Source organism: Barbatula barbatula, assembly GCF_947034865.1.
Source record: "Barbatula barbatula genome assembly, chromosome: 17".
Taxonomy (NCBI): domain Eukaryota; kingdom Metazoa; phylum Chordata; class Actinopteri; order Cypriniformes; family Nemacheilidae; genus Barbatula; species Barbatula barbatula.
In genome coordinates, this window is record NC_136780.1 from 7,009,612 (window position 1) to 7,024,659 (window position 15,048).

A 15,048-nucleotide genomic window follows, 5' to 3' on the forward strand; every position below is an offset into this window, starting at 1 on the left:
AGTTGCAGAAATCAATAAGTAAACACTAATCTTATTTACAGTGCTGTAAACTGGAACATCTGTTAAGTAATTGCAGTTATGGTCATCTATAGTCATCTCGCTGATAAATTTGAAGTATAAATATATACAAAGATACACCGTTATTTCTCCCACGTTTGTGAACAGTGGCATCTGGTTGTTGTCATCTTCAGTCTCTCTTACCTGTGGACTGGTTACCCTGAGCTTCTCTTCCCTCCCTACACCTCTTCTCCTGCCCCTCATCAAAAGCACTATGCAGCCCCCTCCTCTCTCTCTCCCTCCCTTCATTTCCCATCATCCACTTCAGCCTATCTGGCCCCGCGCTGCCCGGCCCAGAGCAGTGTTGAGGAGCCGACCCTGCTGGAGGCTCACCTCACCCCTCTTCGCTTGTCTAGGATTTGCACAAGGGACTGTAAAACCAAAACCTCATACGCACACGATTGTGAGTGTGAGAGGGAGATATTTGCTAAGCTTCTGTATCTCCCTGTGTTTCCCAGCCGGTCTTTTAGCAATGTGGAGATGATGTGTGTTTAGAAATGGAGATTTTGATTAGTCAGCAGTTTCGGGCTAGTCAACACAGAAGCTTAGGAAATATGCAAAACAGTCTTCTGATACTAGGCATTTCTAAATGGACCATGGGAAGATATAGCAATAAGTGCGAGGTTTATGCTACAGCAGATTTCACTTTTAATCAGCGTGAAAGAGATTCTGTGACCTCACACTGCTGCTATGACTCAAGGTTTGCCTGGTTTCAAACAATTCAGAAGACCCAAAAATGACAGACAATTATAACTGTATTTGAGCTATATTGTTGATTCTCAAGCTTTGGAGACCTGCAGCACAGCAGTTTGTTTTGTCAAGTTTTTAACATGCTTGTTAACAAAGATCTAGTGTCCATGCCCAAAATCACCCCCTGTACCCCATGCCATTCACAATTTTTTACTTTCCTTCACTAATATAGTCATTCTGAAGAAGTGAATAAGAGGAACTGAATTAAATGTACCTGAATTGCTCCTGGTGCCACAGCGTAGCAAAACATTCAGTGCACCATGGGATTGATTGAGTGCACTTGATTATATCCACTATGGTTTCAGACAACACAAAAAATAGTGGTACGAATGAACAATGGGTTATAAGGGTATAGGGGGCTATTTTGGAAACAGCCAATATGTCCGATAAGGGAGACATACAAAACATGTAGTGCTGTGGGTCGCCAGGATCTTCACTAAGCTATACTATACTAAGCATGTTTTTATAGTGTTTTATTATGTTATATTTTTAGCTTAATGCTCTTTAGCACTTATTCTCAAGCTTGCGTTGTCATTTTTGGGTGAATCGAAACTGTGTTTTCATAGATTTGAATGGAATGTACCTATAATTGGATTCATGAGGGTGTGTGAAATCATTTTTGTGTAACCTGTAGCTGCATATCCAGTAAGTCAAAGTACAAAGAGAACAAGTTTCTGAATTCCGACCAAATAACCAATTTTAATGTCCATCAACTGATATGCTGTTTTGTTTGATTTAAAAAAAGTTACAAATGAATAAATGACTTGATATGGAGACACAACAGTGGAGAGATAGATTATTGCACCAATGGAAACAGCTTAAAACTTTTTTGTTTGGTTGCATTTATCAAATACAACAAAAAGACCCTTACTAGTTTTATCTTCTTCAATTATTTTTTCTATTGTAGATTATTTACCATAAAATATCAAACCAGCAAGTTTGAAAGGACATACTTCTCTCCACATTGCTGCATCTCTCCTGTCACTTTATTTATTGATTTTAACGGTTCTTGAGATTGCACAAAGATGTCATGTAACACGCATGTTCTCTTCAATTACAAATGCAAATGCACATTATGCACTTTTGAAAGCCATTTTCCCTCACTTTAATATCTGTGTCGATCCTCACATAGTAGTCTCTTTTAAAAAGATGTACAGCGATTCTCCTGACAAATGCTTTTTTTCTGTGTGTCTTTCAACACATAGGGTAAACCAAAATTCCCAAATTTCCCAAAAATGTTTTTAGACTGTCGGCATTACTTCATATGTTTGAAATTTCCTGAATAATAAGTAAACAAATTGACAGATTTATTTGTAATATTGTTAATGTTAAGAGCTTCATACAGCCTGGTCCCAGTATTTTCCAAGAGAATCCTGTTGTCTGCCGTGCCTCTGTGTGTTTAAGGGGGGGAATATGGCTCCAGTTTTCAGTCTGTGAGAGATCTGCATGCTCAGCTGCCTGCCTGAGAACTGCGGCTCCGCTGCCTAACACAGTTAGTGAGCGTCTTCTGATACGCTCTGCTCATTGCTAATCACTGATGGACCATGTCCTGAGATGGACTGTGGGGGAGGGGAGATGTGTAGGCAAAAGGGGCGTGGTGGGGGGGTTGATGTAATGTTCAATGATGCTCGAGCTTGCTATGGTCAAGTTACGGTGGTGGGGAAAGTTCCTAGGGTGAAACTGTTCGTTTTGGAAATTTAGAAGTCGTTGTGCGAGTCTGTGTGGCATATTGTATAGAAGGTGTGTTTGATGTCGCATCCATTTTTTGAAATAGTCTGCTAGGACCCAGAGTGTTTGAACATCATCGTTTTTAGGATTTTTAGGCTGTTTTAACAAGTAAATGGGAATTATTTTGTGTTGAAGTCACAGGCCACCCAAGAAAAAAAGATTTAGCTCTCAACCTAATACTGAGTATATATTCTATCTAGAGATTTGGCAAACATCTGCTTAAGTCACGCAATCTGTAGGCCTATGTGGTTTCTAAATATCACTACTTCCACCAAAATACTAAATGTACAGTATGTTTAGTTTAGACATCTCACTGATGTAAATGTCTGGTTTGTGAATATTGGTTACATTTGAGATCAAGTTAGCTGTAATTGTGGTTATGCATGTATGAATAAAAAATGTTACATGCATTTCAATTGCCATACTAACACAATACACCAAGACAAAGGCGTTAGCTGACATGACTTTGTGACAATAATCAAAGATAATACATTTTAAAATTGATGTTAAGATACTGCTATTACTATAAATGGGTGACAGGGGAAAGCTACGCTCAAAATGTCCGTTCTAGCGAAGGAAGTCCCGCCTTCCAGTAAAGAGAGCCTATCGTCAACTGTTAAAGACTGACAGTCTCTTGAGGTGCTGGCCAATCTGTGTGTTGCTGAAGCAACCTAAAAAAGTGTTTTAGCACAATTTAAGCTTAAGGGACAGTTAATAACCCCAAAATAAACTTGAAAATGTTTTTATTTACTTACCCTGAAGTTTTTTCAAATCTGTTTATGTTTCTTTGTTCTGAGGAAGACAAAGAAAGATATTTGGAAGAACCAAAGAGTTCTTGGCCACAACTGACTATCACAGTAGTAAACAATTACAATGGTAGTCAAAAGTATGCTTTCATACATTCTTCAAAATATCTTCTTTTGTGTTCAACCGAACAAAGACATATATAAAGCAAGATTTCCTACTATGGTAGTCAATGGTGACCAAGAACCGATTGGTTTCCAGAATTCTTTCACATATCTTTCTCTGTGTTTATCAGAACAAAGAAATGTGTACAAATTTGCAACAACTCAAAGGTGAGTCAATGATGACAGATTGTTTATTTTTGGTTGAAAAGACACAAAAGTTCTGCTATAGTTGATGTCAGGTTAAATTGTTGGTCAGAAATATGTTGTTTAATTTTAACTAGGGATGCACAAAAATGAAAATTCCTGGCCAAAGCCGAAGACAAAAAAATCAAACTCAAATTTACGGTACGAGAAGGTGCTCTCTATAGATGAATAATTTTGATTTAAAGATGCCTTTCTTGGATGGCCTTGTGACTGAAAATGTCCATTCAGTGGACATTAGTGTACAGAGAAAATAATTTTAACAGGAAAGAATACAAAAATGTGACATTAAATGCACTTTTTCTAGAATAACCGTATCCATTTGTTGTGCCATGCAATATGCAGACACAACAGTGTGCGGGTTTGGATGTGTTTGATTGTGTGTTTCTATGTTTGAGTGTTTTCCAGGGGCATTTCCAGTCTCTTACACTATATTGCCGTGTTTCTCCTACTTTGCTCTAGGTGGTAGTCAATGCCCTGGTGGGTGCCATCCCTTCCATTATGAATGTGTTGCTGGTTTGCCTCATCTTTTGGCTGATATTCAGTATCATGGGTGTCAACATGTTTGCGGGCAAGTACTACTACTGCTTCAACGAAACATCGGAATTATACTTCCTTCCCGATGTGGTCGACAACAAAACGCAGTGCTTAGAACTGATATATCAGAACTTCACTGAAGTGCGCTGGAAGAATGTCAAAATCAACTTTGACAATGTGGGTGCTGGTTACTTGGCTCTCCTGCAAGTGGTGAGAATTCCTCTTATTATATTTTAAACAGTCACTACCCCACTTGAACTGAAATCTACACATACAGTTATTACATATTTCCTTAGCATCTGGTCAAGCTCTGTGTGATGTTTTTCTAGCACATTCTTATAGCCGTTAACTGGTTCCCTTGTTCTTTAAGGCAACATTCAAGGGATGGATGGACATTATGTATGCAGCGATCGACTCGCGAAGGGTGAGAAGTTTGGTAAATCTGGCCAATCTTTGACGTTAGCCAAAGTATCCATTTATAAAGTAATTCTGTCTGTAGGTGGAGGACCAGCCAGTGTATGAGGACAACATCTACATGTACATCTACTTCGTCATCTTTATCATATTTGGCTCTTTCTTCACCCTCAATCTCTTCATTGGTGTCATCATCGATAACTTCAACCAACAGAAGAAAAAGATAAGGCTTTACTCTGCACTTTCAGTTTAAACTTGAGACTTTACATTTAGTTCTACCTTGCGAACCATTTGGTCTGTCATTTTACTATAACTTTCATGGAGATTGCTTGAATAGATTGTAACCAGTTGTTGTATGTGGCTATACTTTGGAGGTCAGGATATCTTCATGACGGAAGAACAGAAGAAGTATTACAATGCTATGAAGAAACTTGGCTCAAAGAAGCCCCAGAAACCCATACCTAGACCCCAGGTACACCACCCCTTTACTGATCTTTATTTTAGACAAGGAATGCTGACTTTTTTGGATTAAATCTCAAACGTGCTTATTTTTTTGTCTACAGAACAAGCTCCAGGGGATGGTGTTTGATTTTGTGACACAGCAGGTTTTTGATATTTCAATCATGATCCTCATCTGTTTGAACATGGTCACTATGATGGTCGAGACAGACGATCAATCAGCGGAAACCGAGAACATCTTATACTGGGTCAACTTCATCTTCATTGTGTCCTTCACCTCAGAGTTTGTCCTCAAGCTCTTTGCGCTGCGTCATTATTACTTCACCAACGGCTGGAACATCTTTGATTGTGTTGTGGTCATTCTCTCCATCGTGGGTAAGTGAACTGTGTTTTTCTCATTTAGTTTATTATTCAGGTTTTGGATGTAACTTTGTCATCTAAACCCCTGGTTTCTCTTCACATTATAGGTATGTTCCTGGCAGACTTGATTGAAAAGTACTTTGTGTCCCCAACTCTGTTCAGGGTAATCCGTCTAGCTCGAATTGGCCGTATCTTGCGTCTGATTAAAGGGGCGAAGGGTATTCGAACCTTATTGTTTGCCCTGATGATGTCACTGCCAGCCCTGTTCAATATCGGCCTTCTTCTTTTCTTGGTCATGTTTATCTTTTCTATCTTCGGCATGTCAAATTTTGCCTATGTCAAGCGGGAGGCTGGCATAGACGACATGTATAACTTCGAGACATTTGGAAATAGCATGATCTGCCTGTTCATGATAACCACCTCGGCGGGTTGGGACGGTCTTCTGGCTCCTATTCTTAACTACCCACCAGATTGTGACCCAAATTTGGAGAATCCAGGTACCTCAGTGAAAGGCAACTGCGGAAACCCATCTGTGGGCATTTTCTTCTTTGTCATGTACATCATCGTCTCTTTCCTCATTGTGGTAAACATGTACATTGCCATCATTCTGGAGAACTTCAGCGTTGCCACAGAGGAGAGCGCCGACCCATTATGCGAAGACGATTTTGAGTCCTTCTATGAGATCTGGGAAAAGTTCGACCCCACCGCCTCCCAGTTCGTCACCTTCGCAAAGCTGGGCGACTTCGCCGACACTCTGGAGCACCCGCTTCGCGTTCCCAAGCCAAACACAATTGAGCTGATCGCCATGGACCTGCCTATGGTGAGCGGCGACCGTATTCACTGCCTGGACATCCTGTTTGCCTTCACCAAACGCGTGCTGGGTGATAGCGGCGACCTGGACATGATGCGTCAACAGATGGAGGAGCGCTTCATTGCTGCCAACCCGTCCAAAGTGTCTTTCGAGCCCATCACCACAACTCTGCGGCGTAAACAGGAGCACATATCCGCTTCCATCATCCAGCGGGCATTCCGCGCCCATCTTATTCGAAAAGGGTTCATCTGCAAACGGTTGCTAAGCAGCAGGCTGGAGAACGGTGGAACCAATCAGGACAAGAAGGAGGGGACGCCTTCAACTGCCTCGCTGCCGTCCTACGACAGCGTGACCAAACCCGAGAAGGATAAGCTGGACGAGAGCGACAGCAAAGGCCAAAAGGGCAAAAACCAAAAAGATGTCAAGGAATCAAAGTGTTAGGAATGATGGTTCAGCGCCACCGAGCTGAGACTGAAACTGAAATCTATTACAAGTGTATAGAACAAATCATTTGCAACTAAGTCACAGAAAATCTTTGGGTAATAAAGGTTGTTTACAGATAACAAAACCGTTGTTCACAGATGCAACAGGGAAGCAGCTTGGTGTTTACCAATTGAATGATGACCAAACCAACCAACCTATGAGCTTACTGTGCTACATCTGTGCTCAGCGACCAAGATTTTACTGTTTCAGTCGCAGCCGACAAGGCGCATGCACACAAAATAAAGACCTATGGCAGCCATCTTTGATAGGGACCACCTGCCAAGGGACCAAACAGTACAAAGAGACATAAAAGCTCATAAGATGGACTCCTTTGTACCACCACATGTGGAGTGCAGCATTCCTCCGCTACGGACATCGATTTCAAACACTACACTGCCGAAATCCAACGCAAACCTGCCAATCATTCCAGGAGGATTCCGGGACATTGCGTTTTAACCATAACCAGTAATAACAATGTAAACTCAATCATGTGGAGTGTCCGTGAAAAAAAAAACAGAACATTATGCAAGGGTTTTCAGTTGTTTGCGGTGAATACGTCACCTTATTTGACCCACAAAAAAGTAGGGGAAAAAGTTCTGCCCATGCCATCCAGCTAGTCATCATCTCTCTGTTATGCGTACAGATAAAATACATTTTATACATGGGCTTTCACATTGATATTGGGACAGGGGTTTATCAGGGTTTGGGACTTATTCAGACCGAGTTCCAGGTAATAAATAAATAATTGTGCTCGTTCAATGCATAGAAATGACTTGCATGGTGGCATGTTTTGATCAGGAATCATGCATGTATAATCATAGTCCACTCAACACTTCTACTCGGACCACATCAGTGGTTCGACCATACATTCGGATACCATTCACTAGTATTAAATTTAGATATAGCTGGGAAATGATTGGTCGATAGTAACATATTTAACTACTGACAAGTATATTTGTACTTACCCTTCATGAAGCTTGCTTCCTGATTAACTCACTCTCATAACATGCGTCATGTGAGTATTTTGAAGTCAAAGCTATTTCACCGTATGGATGTACAGTGTGGCAAAGAGCCGAAAACGCGTTCATACATGTGTCTCACTGCCCTAGTCTTCAGGAAGGGTGGATATGTTCGATAATCTGTAGAAATGTTTCGCAGAGAACAAACCTCGATTTGATTATTTTTGCACCAGCAATACAACAATGATTCAACTGCCCCTCAATGTGCAGCTGAGGCTACGATTATAGGCTCTTCAAATGTTACAGCCGCCATGCCATTTAAACAATGCTTTGTAAGTCGGGACCAGGCCTCAAAGGGAGGCATTTTCTTCAATGCAGATTTTTGTGAGAGGTAGTCGTCGTCATACGTTCTCATGTTAACCATAAAAACGTTTTCAGTTTCGGTTGTCATGTTTTGTCTTAAAGATAAAGGAAAACAATCGAGTAGCCAGTTTGAATGCATCCCCCGAAATATCAACTATTGCCTTATACAGCAGGTACACAAGGAAGGCAGCAGTTTTTTATCTTAGTGAGCAACAACGATCATACTAGAAATTGGCGTTTTAACAAATTTGTAGTTTGCAAATGTACCTGTTTTTTTACAATCGCCACATACAAGACGCTTACAAAGACTTGTTACCCCCTGAGCAAACTGCCATCTCTTACTCTGGGTGCAAGAGAAATAGATTACGGTACATTTTACACTATTTCATTTGTATTTACTCTTATATGGATTAATGCTTATCCTGGTATGGGCTAGCCCAGTATCTGCGCGTATAGAGTTAAAGTGGACCACAGATGCAATGGTGATACTGTCGTGTCCTTGCTTACCAGCGAATATAAAGTAAGATTAGACTGCCGGGGTCAGAAAGCATTCACCACCAGAGCCAGCCTGTGTGAACGTGAAGAAATGAGCACACAACCAGCTTACAAACCCAATTCCTCTACTTCTTAGACCTGCCTAGGTCTACTTACTGCCTGAGGTCTCCAGATTCGTGCTGTGGGTGCTGTGGACCTAAACCAAAAGAGGCCCAGTTACACCCTTAGACTACCGTGTAGTTTTCCTCCAACCTCATTTCAGTTTAGATGTCAAGAGATCAAATAAAAATTAATTATTACAACTGTTACATGTATGTATCATTCAGTGTACAGAAGGGGGAAATGATGTACATGGCACAATTGCTGAAAAGAATGAACTTTTTGGGGAAAACACTAAGCATTGTAATATATTTTTTTTCTTTTAAATGGCATGCTTTGTTGTGGGTTTTGTAAATACAGAATTTTAAAGAATTACTGCTATTAATCTAATAATAAATTATAACAATGATATAGAATGGCTTCCAGCTGACGCCCTTATGTCACATATTTTCATTTTTTTCTAACACTTTTCACTTTTATTAAAGGGAATCAAATGGTATACCATATCGAAGATATTCTATTAGACAAAGAATATATACATATATAATATATGTTATGTTATATATGTGTATATATAATATACTGTACGTATGAAAGGATATATGAATGAGCACTGTAACATTTCATTTATATGCAACCTGTCCAGTGGATGTCAAACGATTTATGTTGGAGACGAACTCACGCACGATTGTTATTAGCGCTGCTTTTCGATATTTTAACCAGATACTGTATGACGAGAGAGTTATGCTACCAGCACACCTCTGTAACCCTCCGAGTTTCTATTGACGCACCTACAAACACGTTACATACACAAGAACGCACGTATGCTCCATCCTGCCTATGGACATTTTGTAGTCACACACCCGAGTCTGAAAGTCAAAACGTTCACAGAGCAAAACATGTATTCTGCTCGAAAGGCCTCCCCAAACAATTCAGTGCTGTAATTCCTGGGCCTGAACAACAGAGTTTTGTATGCATTTCGTATCTGTTTTTTTATGTGTTCAGTGGTCTGTTTCTAGTGCTATTTCACTGATTGTTGTGTGCCTTTTTCTGCATTTTCTCCATGTTCCTACATTTTCTAAATTGCATTTTGTCGCAATTTCGGAGAATGGTGCCATATGTGACATTTAGTTTATCGGAGGGGAAAGAGACGCAAAATGGAACACAATGCAAATCAGGGACTACAGTCTGAACAAGGCGTCTGGTTTACTGCCAGAGGAACACAACCGAGCAAGCCCACTTCTTCCAGTTTTGGTGTTATGAAATCTTCTGATGTTTTCTGTACTTTGTGTATCATCCACTTGGCTTGTAAAAAGAATAGCTTGCCTTCAGACTTTTGTGTTCTTGCCATCATTGAAACTCACTTTTGTATTGGTATTCAGTTACTGGACTTCCATTTTTAGCATGACTAAAATGCTTTTCCATTTTGCTGAAAATAATTCAAAAGTGCTTTTCAAACTGTTGTTTTGTTTCACACAGTGTTGTAGGAGGTCATATAATGGTGTGTATTGCACAACCACTGGAACTCTTAGTAACAACATATAAAAGATTGTCTTCATTTGAGCACGAAACTTTTTATTACAATAAAGCAGCCTTCCAGTTGCACAGCGTGTTCACTGATTCACTGCTTCACATAAGCCACACCTGTCTAATGAGTACATGTGATATTAACTCTTGTAATAGATTGGAAACTTCTACTGCACTGTTCGCAACAAGGATTTCATTGTATTGAATGTTTCATTTGTTTTTTACTTCAATTTTATTGTATTCTAATTTATTTTATATGGTCTTTTAAATCTTTTAGGTTTGCACTTTTATTGTTATTTCATTGGTTTGTCAATACATTAAGTTCATTCATATTATAGATAGACAAAGTTGAGTTTAAAGAGATAGTACACCGAATTTGTCATTTACGATCATGTCATTCCAAACCTGTATGACTTTCATCTTCAGAACACAAAAAAAGATATTTTGAAGAACGCTGATACTGAATGTGTAACCAACAATAGCCCCCATTGACTTCCATTAGATGGACACAAAACCATTGAGACATTTGTCAAAATATCTTCTTTTGTCATCCCAAGAAGAACATCATACAAGTTTAAATGGCATAAGGGTGAAAATCGATAAAAATAATTTATATTTTTTGGATAAACTATTGCTTTAAATAATATAAATAAAAATAGTCACAGATTTACCTCCATCAATTTAAATTTTGATGTTAAAAAGTTTCTCATTTAAAAAAGAAAATGTTTAAGCTGTTTTACAGATATGTATATTTAAAGACAAAGTAATGATTTAGTTATAGCTTTAATTCAGCTAATTAAAATGTCAAATTTATAAGAATGCTGTTTTGCTCGGAATGAGATGTGATGATCCACACTACACTTAACCAGCATCACTGAATCCCGCAGATGATGACAGTAAATGTCCCACCGTTCATCTGCTATGTCACAGTTTGGCTGCGAGATCAATAAAAAGCCATTAGCTCTGGGCTTACATATCAATGACACCCACTTTGACCATCCAACCCAGGTTCAATGCATCCGGTCTACCAGAATTTATATGCATCTTTAGTATTTCGCTGCTTAAAAGTAAATGACGTAAAACTGAAGATAAGTGAGGGTATGTAGGCTAATAGCATAGACATTTTCTTATCTACCTCGCCTCCATTTCACAGCTATGCGTTTATTCTGCCCTTATCTGTAAATCCCTTGGTCTAGCTATTTGCTCCGTTATTCGTCAAACCGTACGACACATGATATCTAACCCAACTCTGAGAAGCCACACATGGTACAAACCTGGACTTTCTCTTAAAATGTCTGCCTCTCCTTTTTCAGTATGTGTTCGGCGTGATGGAGAGAGAGAGAGAAAGAGAGAGAGAGATAGAGAGAGAGACAGAGAGAGAGAGAGAGAGAGAGAGAGAGAGAGAGGGGGGGGGGGGGGCGGCGGAGCACTGCAGTGCAGATAAATGAATGCACCATTGCCAGCTGAGTCAGCAGCCCGCTCCCAGTTTGGCAAGCTGCCTGCACCAACTGTGTCTGAGGAGAAACAACATACGTGCAGGAAACACACACAACAAGTCAATATGTCTTCTGCCAGATCGAAGATGGACAGAGCTTTTTGCTCCCGGCGGTTCAATTGCGCATAATAGGCGCGTGGCGGAGGTAGTGTGTTGCGCGCTTGGAAGCTTCATGACCCAGTTCCTTCACAGCCCACATAAATAAACCAAATCATTGCGGTCTGTTTTGACAGTGTGCCATAGTAGCAATGTATTATGATTTACATGCCTGTGTATATGCATGTGTTGAATGTTTAAAAACTATACATTTTAAAGAAGGGCGGCCATTAGATATTTCTTTTAAATGGTAGTTGTTCAATATAAGACCTCTTATTTAGACTCCGGACATGTCTAGCCAGCTGCTTTGATTTATAGTGTTTCAGACCTACAAAGTCCAGTGAATCAATAAAGGGGGGTTGTTATAGCACTGCCATGTCACCCTGATACCACCAATTCCAGAAGGCATTGCTTTTCTCATACTCCGCCACATGAGCTGGATCACAAACGGCATTAGAAGAACTGCAGATTTGATGGATGAGTATGGATGATATGTAGCTCATTGACGGGTTGCGTCACATAATCTTGAAAATTCCAAATGACATTAAACAAGCTGCAAGAATTCATGTTTTTCTTTGTGTGTTTAGGATGACCAAAGTGACACAGATATTAACACAACCGCTGTTTAAATATTTACCAAATAAAACATCACTACTTTTTATCAGGGAACCTGTAATGTGGCTACAAGAATAATGCATTCTTCTTTGCAGACATTGGTTGTTGTATTGCATTTCTTCTACAAGGATGTCAGTAGCATTTACACCGTGCACATTAAACAATCATAGTGATGGATTGGGCAGTGTTTGTTTTATGTCAGAGAAACATATGATCGCCCACACACTTGTCATGATTCTGCCGCATCATGTCATGTTTCTCTTGGTTTAGTGGCAGGATCATGACAGAATCTCATGTTTTGTGTGGAGAGAGGCAGTTATGGCCTTCCATAGACTCTCTCCGGTCTCGTCTCTGTTCCCATCCTCTCGGTTCCTCGTTATTGCTTGTTAATAAGTTCATGCCCCTCACCTGTCCCCATCTTGATTATTCCCTTACTTAATGCCCTTGTGTGTTCTGTCTTGTGCTGGTTCATTGTGGTTTGTGTGGTGAGTTCCTGTGGCTTAGTCTAATTTTTAGATGGTAATCGTTAAAGTTTATGTTAGTCTTGTTTAAGTGTAGTTAGTCTTAGTCCAGTCATGTTATGTATCCATGTTTTATGTTACCCCCACGTGGGTCTTTGTTTTATTATTTATTAAATTATCTGTTAACCCCTTACCCGCTGTCTGCATCTGGGTCCTCTCTCCGTGTCTAACCACGAGAAGCATGACAACACTGTGCTTTCTGAGGCAGTATGGTTATTCGCAAATGAATTCAAGAAAAGTGCCATGTGCATCTGTTTATTTACATCCAGATCTACATTCTTCAAGACATATGCGTTGCATTAACATGCATTAAAAGCTGGCTAAGGATGACTGCCTTATGTGATATTGCTTATTTGCTCACTGTAATGTGTCAGTTAAGATACCAGTTAGACAACTATCAAATGAGTCACTTCACATATTTATAAGAATGACAGCTATTAATTGGCAACAGTGACTGACTAAGTAACATTACAGATTCGTTCAAGTCTTTTAAGAATTAAACAGGTAACATTTATTTAAGATTCATGTCTACAACATTAGCAAGCATTAACATTTAGGTTTTGAAGTAAACAGCTCCTGCTAGTGGTGGCTATGGCAATTACATGATGTAAAATAATATATTTTAACGCAAAATAATGTGTCTTCTCGTAAATAATTTATCCGGTACTGCGCGTGTTTGCTAATGAACAAATAAACGACAGAAAATCTAAAATATTGATGAATGATTTGGACTATTTGTTTATTACACATTATTTATGCTTCAAGCGAAGTCTCTGAAAGGTCCGTTTCGGACACCGTACCAATTCCCGTATACCTTTTTCCGCGCCTGTGGATGACACAGACAACTAAACAGCTGATCAACTTTGACAGTGGAATCAATACTAGGTAAGTCGTTTTTAGTTGACTAAATTCACCTATTTAAAAAGTCGAACATGTTAACACGTTGAAATATATTAACTGGTTACAGGTGATGTATTTTACGGTGATGTATTTTACTGATATTTCCTCAAGAGGGCGCAATTGCATAGGCCTAAATCAATCAACAACAAATCAACCTCAGTTATAAACTACACAGATATTAACATTTATCAACAATGTTAAATTGTATATTTCTTTCTTTTATATTGACAAATTATCCCTGACATGTCAAGATACCTCATGAAATGCCCGTGTTTCTGGTGTAATTCATCATAACACCTGAAGATGGCGTAGTTGCTCGTATAAACGTGTAAGTTGTTATGGGAGCTGCTGAATCATGTTCTGAAATCGGCTACCTAACTATATATACATTTCGAGCTGGGAAATATACGTCAAATTATCAGTGATGTTTAATTCACCTCATGACGTATTTTGTGCATTTCACTCTAGCTCTAGTTCTCCAGTCAAAGTGATCATTTGTTTATTTATGGATACTTGAGTGTTTCTGTTTTCCTTTCCCTTTTGTTATTATCATGAGTCAGTGTTTATGCATGCATGCATGTGCTTTCGTGTAGGCCTCTACATTCCTACATACCGATTTTCTATATCTGTGATGCTTGTATTTACATGCGTGGCTACATTTTTGTAAGTGTGCACGTGTGACGTAAAGCAATATTCGCAGGCGGCGCCTGGATGTCCTTGCTAGATTTGTAATAAGCAGACTGCATGTATTATTCAGAGCTGTGTGGACAGGTTCTACTCTACTCTGTGCTCTGGTCCCGATCGGTCCCCTAGGGACAAGACGCCTAAATTACTATTTCTATTTGATATATTCCCATAGCTCAGCCCTTAAAATGCATAGGGAGAAAATAGTGTGTTCCATAGGGGTCAGTGTGTAGCGGTCACCCTGCAGAAGTCAGAGGTGGACTAGTGGATACAGATTTATGCATTCATTCATGTGATTTATCGTAAAGCGATGGTGTCATTTTTCTGAAGAGGTCAGAGGATTGCACCTTTATTGTAAAAGGTGTTGACTGAGCTTTATTTTAAAAGATCATTTCTGGATAAGACTCTTAATGATGTAAATACGATTCTTTCTTAAAGAGACTACATATTACGAATGTGATTTATTTCATTTATGCAATATATTATTAGATCTTTTGCAGATATTAGAAAGAAACTGTATTGTTTAACCTCTCATTCATGTCTCGGGCAACCCCAACAAAGATCCAAACCCTTTTTAAGTAAACAT

At 39.4% G+C, this 15,048-nt stretch overlaps 1 protein-coding gene across 8 annotated transcripts in view; it reads left to right on the forward strand.

Annotated features, from left to right (window-relative positions):
* scn8aa (sodium channel, voltage gated, type VIII, alpha subunit a) overlaps window positions 1-6,757 on the forward strand; it is a gene marked incomplete at its 5' end in the record, with an annotated part of 40,116 nt that extends 33,359 nt beyond the window's left edge. For all 8 annotated transcript variants that reach the window (XM_079478839.1, XM_079478840.1, XM_079478841.1 and 5 more), the window contains 6 exons: window positions 4,107-4,391; window positions 4,552-4,605; window positions 4,681-4,818; window positions 4,963-5,067; window positions 5,159-5,429; window positions 5,522-6,757. In XM_079478839.1, the coding sequence (XP_079334965.1) occupies window positions 4,107-4,391; window positions 4,552-4,605; window positions 4,681-4,818; window positions 4,963-5,067; window positions 5,159-5,429; window positions 5,522-6,666 (1,998 nt within the window). In that variant the 3' untranslated portion in view covers window positions 6,667-6,757. The remainder of the gene's footprint in view (window positions 1-4,106; window positions 4,392-4,551; window positions 4,606-4,680; window positions 4,819-4,962; window positions 5,068-5,158; window positions 5,430-5,521) is intronic.
* Between the last annotated feature and the right edge of the window lie 8,291 nt (window positions 6,758-15,048).